Source organism: Elephantulus edwardii, unplaced genomic scaffold (genome assembly GCF_000299155.1).
Source record: "Elephantulus edwardii isolate Elephantulus edwardi_28Jun2011 unplaced genomic scaffold, EleEdw1.0 scaffold00004, whole genome shotgun sequence".
NCBI classification, from domain to species: domain Eukaryota; kingdom Metazoa; phylum Chordata; class Mammalia; order Macroscelidea; family Macroscelididae; genus Elephantulus; species Elephantulus edwardii.
This window is the reverse complement of record NW_006399754.1, coordinates 12,214,814-12,237,540: the sequence shown is the minus strand read 5'-3', so window position 1 is coordinate 12,237,540 and position 22,727 is coordinate 12,214,814. Positions and strand designations below refer to the sequence as shown.

At 48.4% G+C, this 22,727-nt stretch overlaps 1 protein-coding gene across 1 annotated transcript in view; it reads left to right on the top strand.

Annotated features, from left to right (window-relative positions):
* Nucleotides 1–22,727, top strand: part of FARP1 (FERM, RhoGEF (ARHGEF) and pleckstrin domain protein 1 (chondrocyte-derived)) — a 343,383-nt gene that overhangs the window by 318,087 nt on the left and 2,569 nt on the right. The window contains exons 18-25 of the mRNA XM_006879564.1: nucleotides 1,063–1,193; nucleotides 7,916–7,984; nucleotides 8,584–8,673; nucleotides 12,068–12,150; nucleotides 12,231–12,343; nucleotides 12,788–12,954; nucleotides 19,646–19,753; nucleotides 20,403–20,554. Coding sequence (XP_006879626.1) covers nucleotides 1,063–1,193; nucleotides 7,916–7,984; nucleotides 8,584–8,673; nucleotides 12,068–12,150; nucleotides 12,231–12,343; nucleotides 12,788–12,954; nucleotides 19,646–19,753; nucleotides 20,403–20,554 — 913 coding nt within the window. The remainder of the gene's footprint in view (nucleotides 1–1,062; nucleotides 1,194–7,915; nucleotides 7,985–8,583; nucleotides 8,674–12,067; nucleotides 12,151–12,230; nucleotides 12,344–12,787; nucleotides 12,955–19,645; nucleotides 19,754–20,402; nucleotides 20,555–22,727) is intronic.

The window sequence follows — 22,727 nt, the reverse complement described above, 5'->3', positions numbered from 1 at the left end:
ATAATTACTTCTTGCTTTCATGGGGAGGTATTATAAATGTGAACATTTTGGGAGAGAGTAGAGACTAATGCTCATCCAATGTGGAATAAATGTAATCATTGTCACTAAATTGTGTAGAAGTTGTTATGTTGATAAGTATTTTGGTGTGTCTGTCTTTTCATTACAGTTTTTGACAAAAACTACATATACCCAGCTGCTCTATTAACTATGACTTCGAATGTCCTTCCCACTTGAATTAACTGCATGTTAGCTCCTTCCACATAGTGGGCAGCTGACAGAGAGGGAGATGCCCATATTTTGAGAAAATGTCAATTTTGTAGTTACCCTTTGCAAGCACCTTACTATATAGTGATGCCAACAGAGGGAAGAAATGGATGTGCTTGGGTAGTCATTACCCAAAGTGTTACCAAAGCTAATTGGACCCTCTCACAAGTGACCCAGGCATTTTGCCCCAGACATTTCAATGACGTTGTTTTTTTTTGTTTGTTTGTTTGTTTTGTGGTTTTGTTTTGTTTTTGTGTGTGTGTGTGTGTGTGTGAGTGTACTGTCAAATCAGATCTGACTGGTACAGGAGGAGATTGTTCCTCCTTTTCCCGGCAGAGCATCTGGTGGATTCGAACCGTGTGCCTCTGGGATTGTAGTTGCAGCTCCTTGCCACTAGGCCACCAGAGCTCCCCTTGACGTTGTTTTATGCTCAGTGAATGCTTTCCAGGTAACAAGAGAGAGAAAAACTTCTCTTCTGTCCCCTGAGAATAAAAATCAAGGCACTCCTACTCCCAGGTCTCTCTGTGCCAACCAATTATTCAAATGGCAGGACAGCTGTGTGCCCCTTAGCTGTAAATGGGTCAGTTACATTTGCCAGATGTCTTTGGGAAGTAAAGCCATGCTCACATAAAGTAAGTTGCTTCATGTTTATTTCAGGGGCTAGCAGTGTTTTTTGCTAGAAGCACAGCTTCTAACAGGGCAGCTACTGCAGGATATTATCCTTAGGAGTTGAGCTTAAAGATGTTGGGGGCAAAGGCTGCCATTAATACCACAGATTGTGTCTTTTTCTTTAATTAGCTGCTTTGGCAGAGATTACGGAAATGGTGGCACAACTTCACGGTACGATGATCAAAATGGAGAATTTGCAGAAGCTGCATGAACTCAAGAAGGATTTGCTTGGCATCGACAATCTCGTGATTCCAGGAAGGGTGAGTGGCAGGCTCTTGGCATGCATTTGGGATGCAGCCAGGAAGAAGCCATTTAAATGACTGAAATTTTAATCCTTTGAATATTAACACTCTCAAGTCAGAATTTTTTTTTTTCTTTTGTTTATCCTTTTAACAATCCATGGAGTATTCACTCCTCTTCTTCATTGTCATCATTCAAAGATATTTCTTCTGTCATTTTTTATTCATTGTCTGATTTTCAGATGCCTAAGAATCAGTAGAGAAAATAGGATGGTTTGGATCTAGGTGCATGTTACTCTTTAAACTCCCATCTCAGGCCTTTGGACATGTTGTCAGGAGGGACCAGTCCTTGGGAAAAGACACCATGCTGAGAAGGATGGAGGGTTAGGGAAAGAGAGGAAGACCTTCAGCCGAAGGGGCTGACACGACGACTGTGTAGTGAGCACGTCGGAGACATGAGGGTGGCACAGGATAGGGACGGTTCACATCTGTTGTCCAGAGTCGCTATGAGAAGTAGTGATTCGGTGGCGCCTAAACAGAAAGGACTTGAGGTGACCTATTTTCTTGTCCTTGGAGAGGGACATCATGCTTGGAAGGGTGGAAGGACAGACAGTGCAGGAGAGGAACAGGATAGGGACGGTTCACATCTGTTGTCCAGAGTCGCTATGAGAAGTAGTGATTCGGTGGCGCCTAAACAGAAAGGACTTGAGGTGACCTATTTTCTTGTCCTTGGAGAGGGACATCATGCTTGGAAGGGTGGAAGGACAGACAGTGCAGGAGAGGAAGACCACGGATGAGACGGATTGTGATTCAGTGACTGGAGCAATGGAGGTTGGTGTGTCGGAATTAGTGAGACAGGGCAGGCTTCAGAGCTGCTGTACATAGATAGGGTCGTTATGGGCCACAGGCAACTCGACAGCACATAACAACAACCACATTTTATTTTTTTTAAAGAAACTTGGTTGGTGGAAATAGGAGATAAAGTTATTTTTTTAAAATGTGAAAAGTTCTTTTTAAAAAAATATGGGAAGTCTGAGAAAGAGGGGATAAAGAATATATCCTGCATTGAAACAGGTGAGGGAGAGAAATGTTTAAAAGGGATATATGATTAGGTATTATTGTCAGGACAAAAGTCCAGAATGAAGGCTGCGTTGTGGAATGGACTTGGAGAGAGAAGGATTGTATAACAATGAAAGAATTTTTTTTTTACTTTTTTTTGTTTTGTTTTGTTTTTTTTACTTTTTAAAGAGAAGTGCTAACTGAGGGGAGAGAGTGGACAGGGAGAAAAGTGCAACAGTGAATGACTGAAAACCCTACGTCTCTGTAAACTTTAATTAAAATTAATTTTTTGGAAAGCATTAAAATGGGGGAAATAGTGATCAAAAGCCAGGCTTTCATGAAAGCGTGCTGTCAATTCCTGAGCAAGTGTGAAAGCTGATTTTAGAGAGTGTGTTTTCTGTACATAATTTAATTTTAACTAGGAATTAAAATGACATTTACCTAGAAAACTGTTCTGGAAATGAGGCAGTTCATTTGGACCTTTGACTTTCATTTCCCAGCACACCTTGTTACGTGAAGTTCAGCCCCAGTGAAATGGGGTCTTGTTATGCAGACACAGTCCTTCCATTGGGCTTTACAGCATAGCCTCATGTGCCATTTTCTCAGTTACCCTCCTAGGAAGCTCCACAGGAATCAGAAATGTTCTTCAATTCAGCATCTCTTCAGATCTCCCCCTCGGCTCTTTAACCCCAGTAGCCATCTCAAAGAGTGTGTCAGCTGGGCTCCCATGAGAAGTGTCACCTTTTGATCTCCTGCGTGGCTGCCTTCCCAGTGTTCCAGGGAACTCACCTTCTCTGACAGGTGGCTGCCCTAGAAAGCCAAAATGTGTCAACTCAGGAAAGAGCAGGAACTCTCCCTGTGTATCTGGGTATTCTTGTCAAGAAACCTAATTATAAAACTGCCTGAAAACAGGAGTTGCATGGGATTTTCAGAGGAGTTATGTGGTACGAGCTGAGTGAAAATTAAAGCTGGGATTTGCTTCTGCTCTGCTGGTGAGGAAATCCTGCTTGCCCTCGGCAAACCACATTTACTCATCCGTGAGGAACCCTTCCGAAAAGCCCCATGGAATCTGTGTAATTTTCTCTTAATATCTAATGTTATAAATTATTCAGCACAGCATGCTACAGGACAGACAGACCCTCTGTAAAGAATTTCATCTTTTGGCGAGCTCTGGTGGTCTAGCAGCAAGAAGCAGCACTGTGACGAGCTTTGGTGGCCTAGTGGCAAGAAAGTATACTGCAATCCCTGAGGTGAACGGTTCAAATCCACCAGATGCTCTTCTGGAGAAGGAGGAACAATCTCCTCCTGTACCAGTCAGATCTGATTTGATGGTACACACACAAAATAATAAAATTTAAAAAAAAAAAAAAAAGCTGCACTGCAATCCCAGAGGTGCATGGTTTGAATCCACCAGATGCTCTGCTGGAGAAGGAGGGACAATATCCTCCTGTACTAGTCAGATCTGATTTCATGGTACATGCACACACACAAAAAAATAAAATTTGGGGGGAAAATAATTTCCTCTTTTGAAGACATAGTTCTCACAGTAGAGTGAAAAGGGCACTGGGTTCGAGTACTCAGGCCTGGGGTTCAAATTCTAGCTCCGTTAGAAATAGGATCCTCACCTATTGAAACTTACCTCCTCTTGTGCTCCCTGTGCAAAATTCCTTCCAGGTAACAGGAGAGAGAAAAGAAATCCCTACCCTGGGAATAAATCAAGGCCCTCTTACTCCCTGGTCTCTCATGCCAGCAGATTATTCAAATGGAAGGACAGCTGTGTCCTTCCCATTGGCCATAGGATGAAAAGAAATTTAATATGTAAAAAGAGCCCCAAATAGAATTGGCTTGCCCAGAGGGTGTTGGGGTTTGGTTTTATCGGGTATGAAGCACTCAAAAGTCAAGCCGTCTGACTCATTTTGCAGCCTTCCAGAATTTCCATCAAGTCGATTCTGATTTCATTGCATCTCACCCACCGTCAGAATTCTGAGGCTGTAAATCTTAATGAGAGGAGATTGTCCCTCTAGCTCCTTAAAAGCTGCTGGTGGATTTGAACCACTAGAGACACGTAACCTTTTGATGAGCAGAGCAGCACCCTACACACTACAGCAGCAGAACTCCTTTATATACAAGCCCCGCATTGTAGAAAACGCCAAGAGCATTGAGCCAGGGACCAGTGCTGTCACGTACCAACTGGGTAGAGGGCGAAGCTCTTCAGAGAGCCTGGTCTTCCTTTCCTATCGCTACCATAAGAAAGGTCCACCAGCGGGTGACTGTAAAGCACTCATCGTTCAGGTGGCTGGAAGTCCACGTTCAGGCTGTGAGCTCTGGGAGAAGATTCTTTATCTCTTCCTGGCTCTCATAGCTGCCAACACTCTTTGGTGCTCCTCTCTCTTGTTGTTATGTACTATTGAATCGGATCAGACACAGTTGACCCTCCAGCGGGTTTTCAGAGGCAGTAAATCTCACGGGAAGAGACTGCCCATCTGTCCCCCCAGAGCAGCTGGTGGCTTTGAACTGTGTGCCTTCATGTTGGCTGTGCCCCTCCTTAACACGAGGCCACCAGAGCCCCCTTGGGTGTTCCGAGGGTTGCAGGTTCACCACCTCAGTTTCACATGCTCTCACACCCTTGTTTGTCTCTCAGTTCTCCTTTTATAAGACATTACTCAGAAGGGACTTGATTTACATCCTCATTTACTGTCTCCAGTCTGGTGGCATAGTCTATAGACAGTTGTGCTGTGAACCCAAAGGTCTTGCTTCTCAAGAGGTTCAAATCCGCCAGTTGCTCCATGTGAAAAAGATCCTGTGTGTTTTATAGCGTTGGAAATTCAGTGGATGGTGAGCTATGAATGGGGTCCAGTTAGATGCAGTGTGGCAGCATTTGGGTGAGTTTTCTATGTAGCATGATCTTGTTAACATAACAGAAACTAAAACAAAAATAAAACCCTTCAAACACGTTGCCATCGAGTTGGAATGGACACATAACTGTCCCTCCATTGGGTTTCTGAGGTTGTAAATTGCCAGGGAGGAAGCTGCCTGTTTTCTCCCATGGAGCAGCTGGTGGATTTGAACTGTTAGCGAGAGGTACTTCCTGGACGTTAACAACAAAACTCTCCACCAGAGCAACTTTAATAGAAAAAAAGGAAACTCCCATTTCAAAGTGGTTATTTTTATGTAAGGCTTAGGGCTTCAACACATATCTGGAAGGGGAAGGATATAATTCAATCAGTAAGAGTTATTATTATTGATCAGGGTGAAATCAGCAGTGGAATGCTGGCTCTTAACGGCACCCTGGCCTTACTCTACCACGTTTGCCCCATAAGCTGCCTCATACGCATTCACTGTTTCAAGTCAACCCTGAAAGAAATGGGGGAAAAGAGGTCCTTGGAGGGAAGGCCATAAGAAAGCACCACGCGCTCCAGGCTAGTGGATGATCCTGAGTGTTGAATTCTCGAACAGCGTAACGGCTAGAAGTCAGGTTCTGATCGATTTGTCTCCTTCCAGAATATGAAACGGTGAGCACTGCTTTCAAGGCACCACTCAGCCACCTGCAGTCTGGTGGCTCTAAGCATGCCTCCAGGCATAATTCAGGGCCCAGAGGCCGCATTTGCCCGAGACACAAAGGCCCCAGGCATTGCGCCAGGCCTTAGCGGGTGTTTCCATAGCGGGCGTCACAGGGGTGGTGTGCCAAAAGAGTTTTCCAGAAATGGCCCTCCAGAAAACGATGGACTGCACTCCTTTTCAGGAAAAGGAATAGATTGGGAACAGGGGCCACAATAGAAGCTTTTGGTGGTTTTCTTCAACATGTAAACCTGGAGACCCTTGGATTTCTTTCTGAAAGAGAACAGCAGGAACTGAAGTATCTTGGGGGAATTTTCTTGTTATCTCTTTCAGTGGTTTTTAAATAGAAAAGGAATTTTAAAAAAATAGAAAAGGAATACTTTCTTGGAAAGAGACACCTTCCACCTCAAGACCTGAGACCTAAACTCCTGAGTGCAGAGCCTCGCAGCGTGCTGTGACTGACACCCCATGGAGTGGAGCACTCGTTCCCTTTACTCATTTTTGCGGGGCTCCCAGACCCACACAAGGAGCAGCTGAGTCCCAGCAGAACAGCTGGAATATGCATGTCAGTTTGTTTGAACAAGAGTGAGCACAGCTCTTCAGGGTTACTGTTCCTCATTCCCTGTCACTCTTCAGTCTACAAGCAGTTTCTCTGAAGCACCATTTCCTCATATAATATTGCCGATTTCCAACAGTGCCCAGGAGCCCTGGTGGTGCAGTAGTTAAGCACTTGACTTCTGACTGAAAAGTTGGTGGTTCAAATTCAGCCAACTGTCTTGGAAGCTAGACCTGATGATGTGGTCCTAAAGATTACAGTCTAGAAAACCCCATGGGGCAGTTCTGTCCCTTCTCACAATGTTGTTATCAGGAGAAATCAATCCTAACAACAACAATATTATACACTTCTGAGGCACTCAAAAGTGTTACTTTGTTGTTATCCAAAATATGCCATACTGTCACCACATCAGTCTTTGATTCCAGGCCCACAAGAAGTGACTTGCACCTTGCAGATGTCTCAGGGGCCTGATGGTAAAGTGCATTTGTCCTCAGTCCTGAGGGGTTCCTCCCCCACAACACACCAGCTGGGTAGTCCTTGACTTGCTGCTTTGTTTCTTCTGCTAAAGGAAGTTGGCCTGCCGCAGGAGCTCCTGGTGACGCTTAGAAATTGGACAGCTCAGTACCTGCGACACAGCATTGTTCCTGTTAGGTGCTGTCGAGTAGACTAGGACTCCTAGTGACCCTGAGAACAACAGATCAGATCCATGAGCTGTCCCGTTCCAACTTCACAGTCTTCGACACGTTCAAGCTCTTTATTCCAGTCGTCTTGTTAAGGGTCTTCCTTTTATGCGCTGACCCTTTCCAGCATGCTATCTTCTTCCAAGGACTGACCCCTCCTGAAAACATGCCCAAAGTATGTGAGACCAGGTTTCAGCAGTGTATTGGATACTCAGAATGTTTTGGGGTTTTTTTTAAAATCTTTTTTTACTATTATTTTGTGTGTGAGCAGGAGAGGCATCCACTTCCAAAATAGCTGGCCTCTGGAAACCATGTGAACTTGGAGAAACGAAGAAAGTTCATAGGGTCGCTATGAGTCGTCCATGACTGAAGGGCATTAACAACAACAACAACTGTCAAATAAGATCTGACTGGTACAGGAGGAGATTGTCCCTCCTTCTCCAGCAGAGTGTCTGGTGGATTCGAACCACACTCCACTGAGATTGCAGTGTAGGAAGCCACCAGACCTCCCTTCTTCAGAATGTTTTCACCCACACCAGCCCAGAGGCATTAGTGCTTCTTTGGTATTTCTTACTCATTTTCCAACTTGCATATGCATTAAAAACTACTATGGCTTGGCTCAGGCACTCTTGAGTCTTTACATTGACATCTTTGGCTCTTTGGAGAGGGCCTTGACAGCAGATTTCCCCAGTGCAACATGTCTTTAGATGTCCTGCCTGCCATTGCCACGGGTATTGGTTGTAAATCCACGTACAGTGGATTGATTGACAGTAGCAGGGAGCACTCAATATTTGCTGTTGTCTTACCGTGAGAAGGGAGGCCTGGCGGAACTCGGACTGCATTGGTACAGGTTTGCAGGCGCTCAGCCGACTCTGGTGTTTTCTTCTCAGGAGTTCATCCGCCTGGGAAGCCTCAGCAAGCTCTCTGGGAAGGGGCTGCAGCAGCGCATGTTTTTCCTGGTAAGTGGTGAGAAGGCTTTGCCTGCCCTGTGATCCCCCAAAACACTTGAGGCCCTTGGGTGGGGAGGGTCCTTGGGCCAAGAGCAGTCTCAGGTGGTCAGATCCAGTCCCTGTGAGCAATGAACTGTAATGACCCTGGCAGACATTATGCTGGGTGAAATAGCTCAGTCACAAAAGGACAAATATTGCATAGTGCTATTGTTGTAAAAACGGGACTGACATCGGGGCTGAGGGGAGACTGAGAAAGTGGGGATAAATAATGTACATTGCATTGTAACAGATGAGGGAGAGAACTGCTTAAAAGGGATATATGATTGGGTATTATTGTCATGACAGGAGTCCAGAATGAAGGAGTGGACTTGGGGTGAGGGATTGTATAAAAATGAAAGAATTTTTCTTTTACTTTTCAAAGAAAAGAGGGAATTGGGTGGGAGGGAGTGGGCAGAGATAAAAATGCAACAATGAATGAATGGAAATCCGAAGTCTCTGTAAACGTTCATTAAAATTAATAATAAAAAAATAGAACTAAAACACACCGAAGCGCATCCTGCTTTCTGCCGGAGACTCCCTTTCATCTGCGTTTCTCCTTGCTTTCCTAGTTCAATGACGTCCTGCTGTACACCAGCCGAGGGCTGACGGCCTCCAATCAGTTCAAGGTCCACGGGCAGCTGCCCCTCTACGGCATGACCGTGAGTATTCGCGCAGTCGCTGGCTCAGGCCCTTCCTGCTGGGCTGTTTTCAGATGCTCAGGCCTGTCCGCCATGGGACAGGCTTGTGTAGGTGTGTGTCTGGGACCGTTAGCATCTACTTTGTGGATACAGAAATGAAACACCTAGAGGCCACAGTGGCGGATACTTGTTAGATGCCATCGAGGTCCTACAGGACTTGTGGCAACCCCGTGAACAACAGGCCTGCACCCTGCGCAGTCCTGTGCCGTCCTCATCATCTGACACACTCGAGCCCAATGCTGCGGTCACTGTCGGTCCGCCTCATTGAGGGTCGTCTTCTCGTCACTGACCCTGCACCTTTCCAAGCCTCTCTCAGAGGAGCAACCTCTCCTAGCAACATGTCCAAAGTATGTGAGGCTTTGGAAATACTTCTTAGAACCAATTACCTCATGGCATTTGCTTCCTGGGTTTGAAGGTTTAGCGTCATAGTCTTATGGGACATCATATAGTTCATCAAGTTGATTGTCAGTATCCAGTTAGGGAAGTGGCTTCTGGGATCATAAAATTGTGCAGGTAGACCGTTCGAGCAAAAGAGGAGGAATACGACCAAAGACGTAAAGAAGAAACTGGTCAGCAGAACTCACAGTGCACAAGAGCCTGAATTCATCCACCCCGAGACGAGAAGAACGGCTCTCACCGACCACTGTTGACCCTCTGACCAATGCTGCAACAGACAGCGCTGCAGACAGAGCAGAATGCAGGGCAGAGGCTCCAGTTCTAAAAAATCAAACAGTGACAACACTCAGATATGCAGGACTGATTGAGCTCAGAGGGCTCCCCTCTGATTATAGCCTGAGAGGCCCTTCAAACCTTAAAACCAAAACCCGTGAGGCCCTCTGTTAGCGAACCAAGGCTAGTGCAGAAAATCATCGCTGTCACCTGTGAGTTCTGCACGCCTGGAGGAGATTGCGTGTCTGGAACCCTCGGAGCGCTGGCTGGCGATGGAGTTCACAGAGCGTTGCACTGCTGATCAAAAGGCGGTACCTCTCCAGCAGTTCAAATCCAACGGCGGCCCTGCAGAAGAGAGATCGGGCATCACCACCTGTGATTTACAGCCTCAGAAATTTAGTGGAGGGTCAGCTGTGACCATCCCCTCTGTGAGGTCGTTGTTGTTGTTGTTATGTGCCATCTAGTTGCCTGTGGCTCATAGCGACCCTATGTGCAGCAGCTCTGAAGCCTGCCCTGGCCTGAGCCAGTCTCACTGACTCCGACACACCCATCCTCCTTGCCCCAGTTTCTGTATAAGTCCATCTCGTCTAGGGTACAGTCAAGTTTAAACCAGGGCCAGGGCCAGGGCAACTAGATTTATGGGAATGGAACAATGAGAACAAAAGTTTTGACAATGTTCCTGAATTGTGAAGAATAGAAATCGTTTATCTAGTAATTGTTGAATGGGAACCTCAACTGCTATTGTAAACCTTCACCAGAAACACAATCTAATATTAAAACCAACCCGCCAGCACCCCAGGTCGTCCGCTGCGATGGAGTTCACTGTAGTTCTGGGCGGGTGCATGCGTCACAGGACAACTCTGCTGACATTGCAATGGCTGGTTTTTTGGAGGGGGTTTTCTTCTGAGGCATCTTTGGATGAACTCGAACCTCAGACCTTTAAACTAGTAGCCAAGAACATTAATTATTTGCACCACCCATAAATCAAGTCCACGCATCACAGATGCCATTGTGTAAGAAGCTACGGCTCACAACCACAGGCCCTCCGTTCCCCCTGCCCCTTCCACCTGTAAGAACCCCCGTCCTCAGGACAACCCTGAAGTGACATGTGTCTACTCTCAGCGCACACGGAGGACACACGGCTCATTTTCATCGTCTGCGAGAAATGAAGAGGCATGAAGAGAAATGTTGGGGCAGCCATGTGAGGGCCCGTTTTGGCCCCATTGTCCTGTGCCTTGTATTTGCGGCTCTGAAAGGCAGCTCTTAGCGTGTTGTTCTTGGGTGCTGTTGGCTAAGATCCAATTTAAGACTTTCCTGTGGGGAACAGAATGAACCGAACAACAGCATGAACCCGGCTGGCCCCGTGCTGGCCTCACGGCCGCCGTGGTGCTTCTGTTAGGCCAGCCGTTGTGCGGCCCTTTAGTCTCTCCTTTTTTGCTGACCTTCCACTTTACCAAGCAAGATGTTCTTCTCTGGGACCTGACCCTTCCTGATAACATATCCCAAGTGAGGAAGCTGAAGTCCCACCATCCTTGCTTTTAAGGAGTTTTCTAGCTGCCTTTCTTCTAAGACTCAAACTCAGAAACTCGTCGCCTGCCGGAACCAACTCACGATCGAGGCTCTAGTGGTTTTTCTGGGTGGTGAACTGCATGTGAGGAGTCACCTGTCTTTCTCCCAAGGAGCCACTGGTGGATTTGAAGGGCCAGAAAGAGCAACTCCCTACAAGGCCACAAGAATAATCCACAGTATAGTAATAGTCTTTGCCAGAATCATCATTCTGAGACATCAATAATTCTTTAGTCTTCCTTATTCTCTCTCCAGCTGTATACATGGAGCCCAGTCTACAGAAACCAGACCAGTCAACAGAAACTAGGAGCTTGTGGGCTCTCCCAAGAACGTTTCTTTTGTTGTTGTTTTATTCATTTTAAATAAAGTTTACAGAGACTTAGGGTTTCCAGTCATTCATTGTTGCACTTTTCTCCCCCCCACCCCCTCGCCCCCAATTCACTCTTCTCTTTGTAAAGTAGAAGAAAAATTCCTTCATTGTTGTGCAATCCCTGCCCCAAGTCCACTCCACTATGCAGCCTTCATTCTGGACTCCTGTCATGACAATAATATCCAATCATATATCCCCTTTAAACTGTTACCTCCCTCATCTGTTTCAATGCAGTATACATCATTCCTCCCCTCCTTCTCTACCTTCCCTTAACCCTGATGTCAGTCCCATTTTACAACAGTGGCCCTATGCAGTATTTGTTCTTTTGTGTCTGAGATATTTCACTCAGCATAATGTCCTCCAGGGTCACCCATTTTGCATAGTAATTCATGAGTTCCTTGATTTTCAATGCAGCATAATATTCCATTGTGTGATTATACCAGAGCTTCTCTGTTAGTTTTTTGGTGGGCACTTGGGTTGTTTCCAGCTCTTTGCTATTGAAAACAAAGGCACAATAAACATGAGTGTGCGTCCCAAGAACATTTCAACGTGTGTTGACTTTTCCTGCCTTTTCCTTTTGTTCTTCAAAGTTCCTTCTCCCTTTTCAAGGGGCTTCCATGCCCGCCCGATCCCTGCTGAGTCCTGTGGTCTTTTCTTCAGCAGATGCCTCAGTGGTTTGTTGCGTGACAACACATCTTGTGTCTTGCTCTCTGCTTGGCACTAACGTTGTGAACACTTGTCTCGCTGCAGATAGAGCAAAGTGAGGATGAGTGGGGGGTGCCCCACTGCCTTACCCTCCGGGGCCAGCGCCAGTCCATCATCGTGGCCGCCAGGTAACTGGGGGGCCAGCCTCCTGCCTGTCTCCTCACCCCTTGCTGGGCTCTGAAAACCTGACAGCCACCTCTCTCCTCAGCTGTCGGTCAGAGATGGAAAAGTGGGTTGAGGACATCCAGATGGCCATTGACTTGGCCGAGAAAAGCAGCGGCCCAACCCCTGAGTTACTGGCCAGCAGCCCTCCTGACAATAGTGAGTACCGGGGGTCAAGGGAAAACACTATGACCTTGTGGAATTATCAGTGGAGGTGAAAGAACACTTCACATTACATTTAAAATAAAATTATTCTGGAAGTCTACATTTATGTATAAATTTAAAATCAAACCATTTCCTTTTTTGTGAAAGTAAAATCCAGTGGCTAGTGTGAGGGGTGCATCATTTGCCACCAGCATTGCCCCTTGTGATGGAAGCCACATCTGAGGATGCAAAGTGCAGGGTGGAGGGGTCTCAGCGTGGAGCTGAGCAGAAGGCCTTTGGGGTCCCCCCACAGCTGTTTGTCTCCCTAATTCATACTTCTTATGACATCATGGAGCCCCCAAGGCCAGGCGGCTTATCCCCATTCTGCCCCTGGGTCCCTCTCCCTCTCAGATGGGGTTCTGAGAAGGATGAGTAAGAAGCCCCACCTTTTGCCTGCAGAGTCGCCTGATGAAGGCACGCCCGGTGACCAGGAGTCGGAGGACGACCTCAGTGCGTCCCGCACGTCGCTGGAGCGCCAGGCCCCGCACCGTGGGAACACCATGGTGCACGTGTGCTGGCACCGCAACACCAGCGTGTCCATGGTGGACTTCAGCATCGCCGTGGAGGTACGGCTAGGCACAGGGTCCCCACCTGGGCTGCTGGATGCAGAGCGGAGAGAGCCCACCCAGGCCTGGCATGTCTGCTGTTCAGGGTGCAGCCAATGCACAGCTTCTCCTGGTTCCGCAAGTGCAGTGTCTGTGGACCCCAGACCCGCAGCGCGTGCTTCTCCCTTGTGGAGACCCCAGGGCCCCAGAGCAGCGCTGCTTCAGAGGGTTCTCAGGGGCTGAGTCCACTAAGAAGTGGACTGAGAGAACCACGAGGTCCCCAGGCCTGCCTTCTTAGGTACCTTGGGGTGGATTAGAACTGCCAGCCTCTTGTTGTTGCCAACCTATTTGGGGAATGTTACTGGAACCCTTTGCACCACCAAGGACTCCTGCCCCTCTGAGAGGAATCATGTTCTCTTCTCTCTGCACTGTCTCCACCCTTGGCTTCCTCTCATGGGCTCAGCTGTTGGGCAGAGACTGTTCTGTGCTGCAGTGTGCCCAGGTCCTGAGAGACTTGGGCACAAATGCCTGGGGTGTCACGTAGGTTCTGACTCATAGGGGACCAGCGGGTGTCACATAGGTTCTGACTCATAGGGACCAGCGAACAGGGCGGAACTGCCCACGTTCAAGGGCTGCGCTCTTTATGAGAGCAGACTGCCTCTTCGTTCTCCCATGGAGCAGCTGGTAGGGCTCGAACCAACAACATTTCAGTTACCATCTGAGGACTTTAACCCCCATGCTGCCCGGGCTCCTCAGAGGATTGGACAGTAAGGCCCTCCGTAACTGAAACGTTGGTGGTTCAGATCCACCAGTCACTCCACTGTCTGCAGCAGACAACCAAGCAGAGCCCTGGGCAGCCAGAAACACCCCCTCAAGGCCAGCCCTCCTGAGGTCACAGACCCCCAACCCGAGTCACAGTCTTCTGACCTCTGGAATCAGGTGGATATACAGAGAAGGGTCCGCTGAATCCAGCCTACAACCTGAATTTTCCTGGTGCATGAACTAATTTACATTTAATTTACAAATGCTTAGCCCACTAGAGCTTCAATTTTATCTCTTGTCCAGAAGAACCCACGATACGTTGATCTCTAAGTTTGCAATCCCTGCTACAGCGCATTAAAAGGACACTATATCTTGATGTGGTGGTGTTTTTAAGAAGGCTGGTCTGTCACTCTGCACGTGATCCTTCCCTCTGGCCCAGTGAGCACTGCTTCAGTGTGGTGTGCAGAGTAGCTGCCATTGGCGTGGTGTGCACAGCAGGTTGTCTTGGTGTGGTGCGCACAGCAGCTGCCTTTGGTGTTGTGTACACAGCGGGTTATCTTAGTGGGGTGTGCACAGCAGGCTGTTTTAGTGTGGGGTATACAATGGTTGCATTCAGTGTGGTGTGCACAGCGGGTTGTCTTAGTGTGGTGTGCACAGTGGGTTTTCTTAGTGTGGTGCACAGCAACTGCCTTTGGTGTGGTGTGCACAGCAGGCTGTTTTAGTGTGGTGTGCACAATGGTTGCATTCAGTGTGGTGTGCACAATGGGTTGTCTTAGTGTGGTGTGCACAATGAGTGGGCAGTCTGCAGTGTGGTGTGCACAGGGGCCTGCCCAGGACTACTCATCCCAGAGACTTGTGGGGAGAAGGCACCCTCTTCCCCTTAACTCTCATACCTCTCACTTCCAATTCTCTCTGTTTATATTTATGACTAGTGCCGATAGAGCTGGACAGTGAATAAGGATGACAGGAAAAGAATTGTCGTCTTTGAGCTATGGTGTTGGAGAAGAGCACTGAACATCCCATGAACGGCCAAGGGAACAAACAGTTATATCTTGGAGAGGGTGCAGCCGGAGTGCTCTTTGGAGGCAAGAATGATAAGGCTTCACCTCACATACTTTGGGCATGTTGCTAGGAGGGGCTAATCCTTGGAGAAGGACAGGATGCTGGAAACGATGGAGGGTCAGTAAAGGAGAAGACCATCAACCAAGTGGATTGACACGGTGACTGCTGCAACAGGCTCTTGTGTATGAGGATAGGGCAGGATAGAACAGGGTTCAGATCTTTTGTTCACAGAGTCACTAAGAGTCGTACTGGACTTGATAGCACCTAATAGCAACAATAACAACAGTGCCAGCAGAAATTAGTACCAGTTGTTTAGGGACAACAGGGTTTGTGACAGTCCAGGGAGAACCATCATCCATTAGATGTTTAGTCTGATGTTGGGATAGCCGTTGTGAAGATTTGCCTTCAGGCAGTGACGTTAGTCTCAACAGAGGGTTCTAAGGTGAAATGTTAGAAGTTGTCTTTTGAGGTTGGAAGTGAGTGAAAGCGAAGTAGGGGTTATTCTGCAGTCTGAGAGGCAGGGAAGGTCTGTCACTGGGAAGACAATGAGGAGAGAAGGGAGACCGTACCAGGGGGACTGTGGAGAGGGAATGCTGAATGACAGCCCTAAGCCAGTGAGGTCAAGGACAAAATGCAGAGGGGATGAGAAGGAGTAAGAAAAGGTTGGTGGGGGTGATTATTACCAAGTATTTGAGTCTCTTAAAATGGCAAGCCTAGAGGTATTTATTCGGAGAGCTTGAACTTGGTTTGTCCCAGACAGGATTGGAGGTGGCAGGCAGAGTTAGAGTGCGAATGAACCTGCCATGGAAAATAGCTGCAAACTGGGGTCTGGTTCATCTCTGAAGGACAGACATCACCCTCGTGACTGGCTCTGGTTTCAAGACCAAGTGCTTAAGAGAGAAATAGACTTGAGAATTCAGTCTAAAGGACTTTGGTTCTGCATACAAAATAGTAACTTTAAGGATGTGGGAGGAACTGTGTCCTCGCCCACAGTCTGATCTTCCAGAAGTGTTTCCTCCCCACCCAGGTGGCCGCCAGCACTTCCATAGGACCCACTGTCCCCTGTTCTTGACTGTTTCAGCTGGTGGGAGAGAGGCAGCCAGGCAGGGTGAACGGTGCCTCCTGCAGCCCTCGGGGGGTCCAGGGGTTCATCTGGCTGCTCCACCTGGGGGGTCCCCTCTCCTGTTTGCATTTGGAGGGACCCAGCTCGGTTCCTGCTAAGCTTTGTGCCTCCCAACAGAACTGGGCTGCATTTCCCAGATCCCATGTTGACACATCATCTTCCCCTTCTTTTCTGTCCCTCCCATTCAGACTGGGAATTACCTTGAGAGCAGAGACTGAATTTAAATCAAAACGACCTTGTTTTCCTCTTACCACCGGGTACGGGGCCCTGCATACGCACAGACTGGCATTGAGTCAGTGCTCACTCAGCGTGACTCGGCCACAGGAGAACTGTCTCGTAGGATTGCTGAGCGTGTGGATCTTTTTGGAAATAGACTGACACTTCCTTCTCCCTTGGAGTGGCTGGTTGGTTCAAATTACCAACTTTTTGGTGAACAGATATATGTTGTTGTTGTTGTTGTTGTTGTTGTTCAGTGTCGTTGAACCAGCCATGACTTGTAGTGACTGTAGGGACAGCAGACCTGAACCCTGCTCTGTCCTGTACCATCCTCACCATTCCTGCTGTCACCAAGCCCATTGCTCCAGCCGCTGTCAGCCCATCACAGTGAGGGTCTTCCTCTCTTTGACTGACCCTCCACCTTTCCAGGCGTTACGTCCTTCTTCAAAGACTGGCGTCTTCTAACCACATGCCTAAAATATGTGAGGTGGAGTTTCATGGTCCTTCCCTCTCAGGAGCTCCGTGGCTGCATCTTCTCCAAGACATATGTTTGGGGTATTGGCAGTTCACGGGAGATTCAGTGCTCTGCTCTAAAGCCCTCATTCAAAGACAGTGTGATTCTTCCACTGCCGTCCTTAGTCACTATCCAGGTTTCTGAAACAATTGAAAAGAACACGGCTTGGATCAGGCCCACCTTGGTCTCACTGGTTCTGCTGCTCCTCCAGACCTTGGAGAGGTCCCTGACCAAAGACAGGCACATTAAAATATTTTTTGGATTTGGTATTGTTGTTATGTACTATCAAGTCACCTGTGACTCATAGTAACTCTGTGTACAGCAGCTCTGAAGCCTGTCCTGAACCAGTCTCACTGACTCTGACACACCAGCCCCTTTAGCCCCAGTTACTGTGTCAATCCATCTCATCCGGGGTCTTCCTCCTGCACTGTCCCTCCACCTTTCCAAGCATTATGTCCTTCTCTAAGGACTGGTCCCTCTTGACCACATGCCCGAAGAATGTGAGATGGAACTTCAAAATCCTAGCCTCCAAGGAGAAACTACTTGGTTTCACCCTCTGCAAGACAGATCTATTTGTTTTCTTGGCAGTCCATGGTATGCTCAAGACTCTTCCCCAGCACCACAACTCAAAGACTTCAATTCTTCATTCATCCTTAATCATTGTCCAGCTCTCTGATGCAAAGCAAGTAACTGTGAAGAGCATGTCCTGGATCAGGCACACCTTAGTCTCTAGGCTGACACCATTGCTTCTCAGTACTCTAAGAGAGCAGATTTTCTCAGTGAAATTCTTCTTATTACTGACTGCTGTTGGCAAGGGTGTTGATTGTGGAGCCAAGCAAGCTGAAATTGTTAACAATCTCAGTCTCTGCTCCATCTATCATGGTGCTGTCATTTGGCCCAGTGGTGAGCATCTTTGTCTTCTTGATGTTGAGCTACAAGGCATACTGAAGACTATAGTCCTTGGCCTTCAGCAGCAAACACTTCAGATCCTCCTCAGTTTCAGCAAGCAAGATTGTGTCATCTGTAATAATGTAGGTTTTTGATGAGTCTTCCTCCAATCCTGATGCCACATTCCTCCTCATAAAGCCCAACTTCCCACATGATCTGTTCTGCATACAGATTGAAAAGGTATGGAGACAGGACGCATCCCTGACACACTCCTTTCCTGATTTTGGACCATGCAGTATTTCCTTGTTCTGTTCTGAGGAATGCTTCCTGGTCCAAGTACAGGTTTCACGTGAGCACAATGAAATGTTCTTGGATTCCCATTTTCCTCAAGGTTAGCCACAGTTTGTTGTGATCCACATAGTCAAATGCCTTTGCACAGTTAATGAAACACAGACATTCCTCTGGTACTCTTTGCTTTCTGCCAAGATTCATCTGACATTGGCGATAATGTCTCTCATGCCATGCCTCTTCTAAACCCAGATAAAGAAAGCTAAGCATCCAAATTAAGACAGACTAGGAAGAAGGATCCTCCATCCACTTCCAAAATATAACAGGCCTTTCTTTGACAACTATATACAGTAGAGCACACTTGTAGTTTCCTGGACTACGCATACATTTTTGAGAGAAGCAAGGTAATGGTTCGGCGGTAGAATGCCTGCTTTTCACATGGGAGACCGGACCCGGTTTGGAGCCAGCTTCTCTCCTGTGCGGCCACCACCCATCTGTCAGTGGGGACTAGAGTGTCTGCTGTGATGATGAACTTAGTTTCAGTGGAGCTTCCAGACTAAGACTAGGAAGAAAGGCCTGGTAGACTGCTTCCCCAAATCAGCCACTGAAAACTTTGTATCACGGCAGGTCAATCCTAATTGTGCACGGAGCTGTTCTGAGTTGAGGGCCGGCTGGACGGCAACTAACAACAGCAACACTGAAAAGATGCCAGAGGATCACATGCTATGCATGTGCTGTGAATAGCGTGTCCACGTGGCTAGCACACGGGTGTGCTAAGAGTAAGGAAGACCATTCTGGCTCATTGCACACAAAACGTGCTGGTGGTTCCCCTTTGACGGAGGGGTCAGAGGAGCCACAGTCTTGTCAGGTGTGGACAGACTGGTGACCCCGAGGGCCTTGGAGACTGGCTTTGGGGCACTCAGATTCTCAGTGCTCTTAGCACCTCTTCCAGCCGCCTGTGAATTCTCAGTGTTGTCCTCCTCCACCACTTGCTACCCCAGGTCTCCACCCAGCTGCACTCGAGTGTCCTCAGGAAAGCCACCAGGGCTCTATGGAGTTAAACATGGGCAACCCTGTGTGTGGCCTGGAGGGGGTCTGTCATACCTGTTTCTGCTCATTTATTCTCTGTGATCTGGGGAGGGGTCCCTTCTGTGCAAGGCAGAGATCAGAAGGGTTTTCTGTTGACAGCCAGGCAGTAAGCAAGTCTGGCTCTGGCCCTGGGCTAGGCAGATGTGGGCTGGTGCAGCCTGGGCGCAATTCCATCCCGGCTTCACTAGATGGCAGCCTTGGGCTGTGTCAGCGCCACTCACGACTTTACTTTTCCTCTTTTTATTATTGGGAGATCTGGTGGTGCAGACCCTAGGGAGTTACACAGCTACCCAAAGGCAGTGTCTGTCTGGCAGTTCACATCCACTGGACACTCCGTGCAAGATGGGCAGTCTGCTTATTTTACAGGCATGTCGGTTCCAACTTGATAGCAATGAGTGCCTCAAGTCTTAAAAAATTATAATGGGAAAAATATAAATAACAAAAAGTTGGTCCTTTTAATCACCCTTAGGTGATAACTCAGTGGTGTTGATTGCACTCACCTGTTGTTGGGTGTAGACAAGGTGGTTGACCGGGTCAGGCTCACAGAGTCTGTTGAGAGGGTCATCCAGGCCCCCAGGAATCTCAGGACCCGTGTTCTTCATTCTCGGCTTACCTCCATCATAGAAGTCTGTTCCCACACTTCACCTCAGGAGCCCAACTCAGCTTTGGACACAGAGTTGCCCTTTACACAGGGCCGGTCAGCAACCCTGTGCCATGTTGATTGGATGAGCGTCTCTGTTGTGCTTCTTACGGGACGACTTCTATTTCAGAATCAGTTATCTGGGAACCTGCTGAGGAAATTCAAAAACAGCAACGGGTGGCAGAAGCTGTGGGTGGTGTTCACGAACTTCTGCCTCTTCTTCTACAAATCACACCAGGTGAGTGCCTTGCACGAGGGCCTGTGGCCTGGGGAGCTATGCTTGCGACAGGACACTGAGGGTCACGAGGCAGGTGGGTGTGGGGTTGGGGAGAGCCCTGGGGGTGGGGACACACACACACACACCCCAGCCCCCCTCCCCCCTGGAGGCTCACACACACACACACACACACACACACACAGCAACACCTGTGGTCACAGGGTGGGACCCAGAGCCGCAAGGTTAGAGAGACTTTTGCCAAGACTGGTCATCTTTCTGGAATCACCATCCACAGAGCGAGCCTGGCTGAGCAGCTCAGGCCACCACAGATGGACAAGAGCCACATAGCACCTGTCACTGGCATGCAGGGTCATGTCCACCCGAGACCCACGGCTTCCTCAGGGAAGGCCGGTGTGGTCTGTGTGCTGGAGCTCTGACAAGGGCCTTCCTTCCCTGTCTGCTGGCTGGATGAGGGGAACCTGGGGCCACTTAGGGGAAGGCTCGCCCCCTGGCCTGGACTTGCTGGCTGGACCACAGTGAATCGGCAGGGGGCAGCTTCCAGGCCAGGGGCCTCAGGTGCAGCGGCCTGTGCCCTGGGTTGCTGCTGTGCAGGCAGCCAGACTTAGGGTGGAGACCACCTCTCCAGTGTCACCTTCCATCACTCCTGCAGGACAATCATCCTCTCGCCAGCCTGCCTCTGCTAGGATATTCGCTCACCATCCCCTCCGAGTCCGAGAACATCCACAAAGACTACGTGTTCAAGCTGCATTTCAAGTCCCACGTGTACTACTTCAGGGCGGAAAGTGAATACACGTTTGAGAGGTAAGTGATCTGCTTTCCTGTGCACAGGGCTCCGCAGGACAGAGGAGTCAGCTCTGCTCGTTTGCAGGGTTCCTCCTCCACCACAGGGTCCACAGGCTCCCCCAGATGTGGCTCCTGCCTTTCCTGTGGATGGGGGTCCCCGCCACACTGAGCCCTGCAGCAGTAAAGAGCGGAGTCCCCTCATCCACTTCCATTCTCACGGAAGGAAATGCTGTTACTGTTTTACTGTTTTCCTTAGTACCAGCTGCTTAGTGCCACATGCTCCTGGGTTTCACATCTCTAACTTGTGGGTGTCGTCAGATCGATTCTGACTCAGGGTGACCGCAGGTGAGATGGTAGAGCCTCCCCTCTTCAGTCCCTTTTCAGGACTTCACAAGAGTGGATCACCAGATCTTTCTCCAGAATAGTTGCTAATGGGGTCAGACCACCTGCCTTTGTGTTATATCATGAAGCAGAGATTCGATTCAGTGCGTTTAACAAAGCAGACACCACGCTGGCCCTTTGCTGCCTTGGCCAAGAAGCAGCACTGGAAAAGCAAGAATAAAACAGCTCAGGAATAGTTCTGATTGAGCTGAAGCCAAGAGGTTCAATTCCAGGTCAAATCACCATACAAGGCTGGAAAATGAGTCTAGTGCATCTTAAGTGTTATCTTAGTGAGACTGCCTGCATGGCTTCAGTGCGTGCCAAAACCCAGGGTCATTGTGTTGGCTTAAACAAGAAAGAAAAGCAAAAGATCCAGGCACTGGGGTTTAACACCTGGCTAGAGACTCTTCCTCTAGACTAAGGCCTTTCGGAACTAACGCGTCCTCCACGGCTCCATCCATTGTTGTCTGGTGTCCACTACAACACAGACCTGCCAATGGACAACAGTTGGAGCCCCGGTCCTGCCCTGCGCGCCCTCACTCTCTCTGTATGCTTCAGCCCACTACTGAGGGGCTGTCCATCTCACTGAAGGTCTTCCTTTGTTTCGCTGATGACTTCTTTAAGTATTTTCTTCCGCCAGACCAGCCCCTCCTGACAACATGCCCAAAGGAGGTGAGATAAACTCTCACCATCCTCTCCTCTAGCCCTGCCCCTGATTACACTTCCTCCAAGAATGATCTGTCCTTTTGGCAGGCCATGGAATGTTCCTTTCCCCTCACCCACACAATGCATAGGTATCCATCCATTCTTCTTTGGTCCTCCTCATTCATTGCACAGTTTTGACATGACTGTGAAGCAATCAGAATTACTGTGGCTTATGTCAGGCTCACTTTTGTCTTTAAATATGTATACAGGCTATAGAGGCAGCTGTCACTGAGAAGCTGCTATTTTGGGGGGATCACAGGGTTACCAGTCAGGTGGGCCATACATGCCACATCTCCAGATCAGCCTCTCCCTTGGTCATGTTACTTGATAAGGCATTAACTTACTCTCTCACTACCCAGGGATATTGAACACCCAGTGGTTTCTGAACTGATGGGCCACTGAAGACCTCTGCACAATTCTAGTGAAGTTGGTACTATGGAAGGTCACAGTGGCCTCCCCAAGGTTTAAATGTTTCTCCATGATGTCCCGCAAAGGGCAGTTCCCAACCAGCTGCACTGCATGGAAAATGATCCCAGAAGATAATAATTTCTCAAAGATGAGTGGCTGAGCCTTTGAGCAAGTCAGCATCTTGGTTTTGTTGCAAGAATTATTTGATCTTGGAGTTATGAAAGCCCAGGACAGATCAGTAACTGGGGTTTCTAAGTGCAGGCATTCCTCTTGTCATTCTGTCCACTTTGTGAAAGGCAAACAGCTTGGTGTAGCCTAAGCGTTCTCTCCCTTGTTGTTGTTGTTATGTGTCATCAAGGCGCCTGTGACTCATTGCGACCCTGTGCACAGTAGCTCTGAACCCTGCCCTTTGCTGAGCCGGTCTCTTGCTTCCAGCACATCTGTTAGGCCAGTGACTGTCAGTCCATCTCACCCAGGTCTTCCTCTCCTGCATACCCTCTCCCTTAGCACCTGGTTAATTATTTGTTGGGGGTGGTATAGACTCTTTAGCCTGTATTCACAGGATGCCAGTCTCACACCACTGCCCCCTCGGGACAATCAGGAATGTCTAGATTTTTTACAGATGTCCCTGGGAGACAAAATTGCCCCTTGTTGAGTTCCAACTATCTTCGGTGTAACAGATGAATCCCTGCCCCGT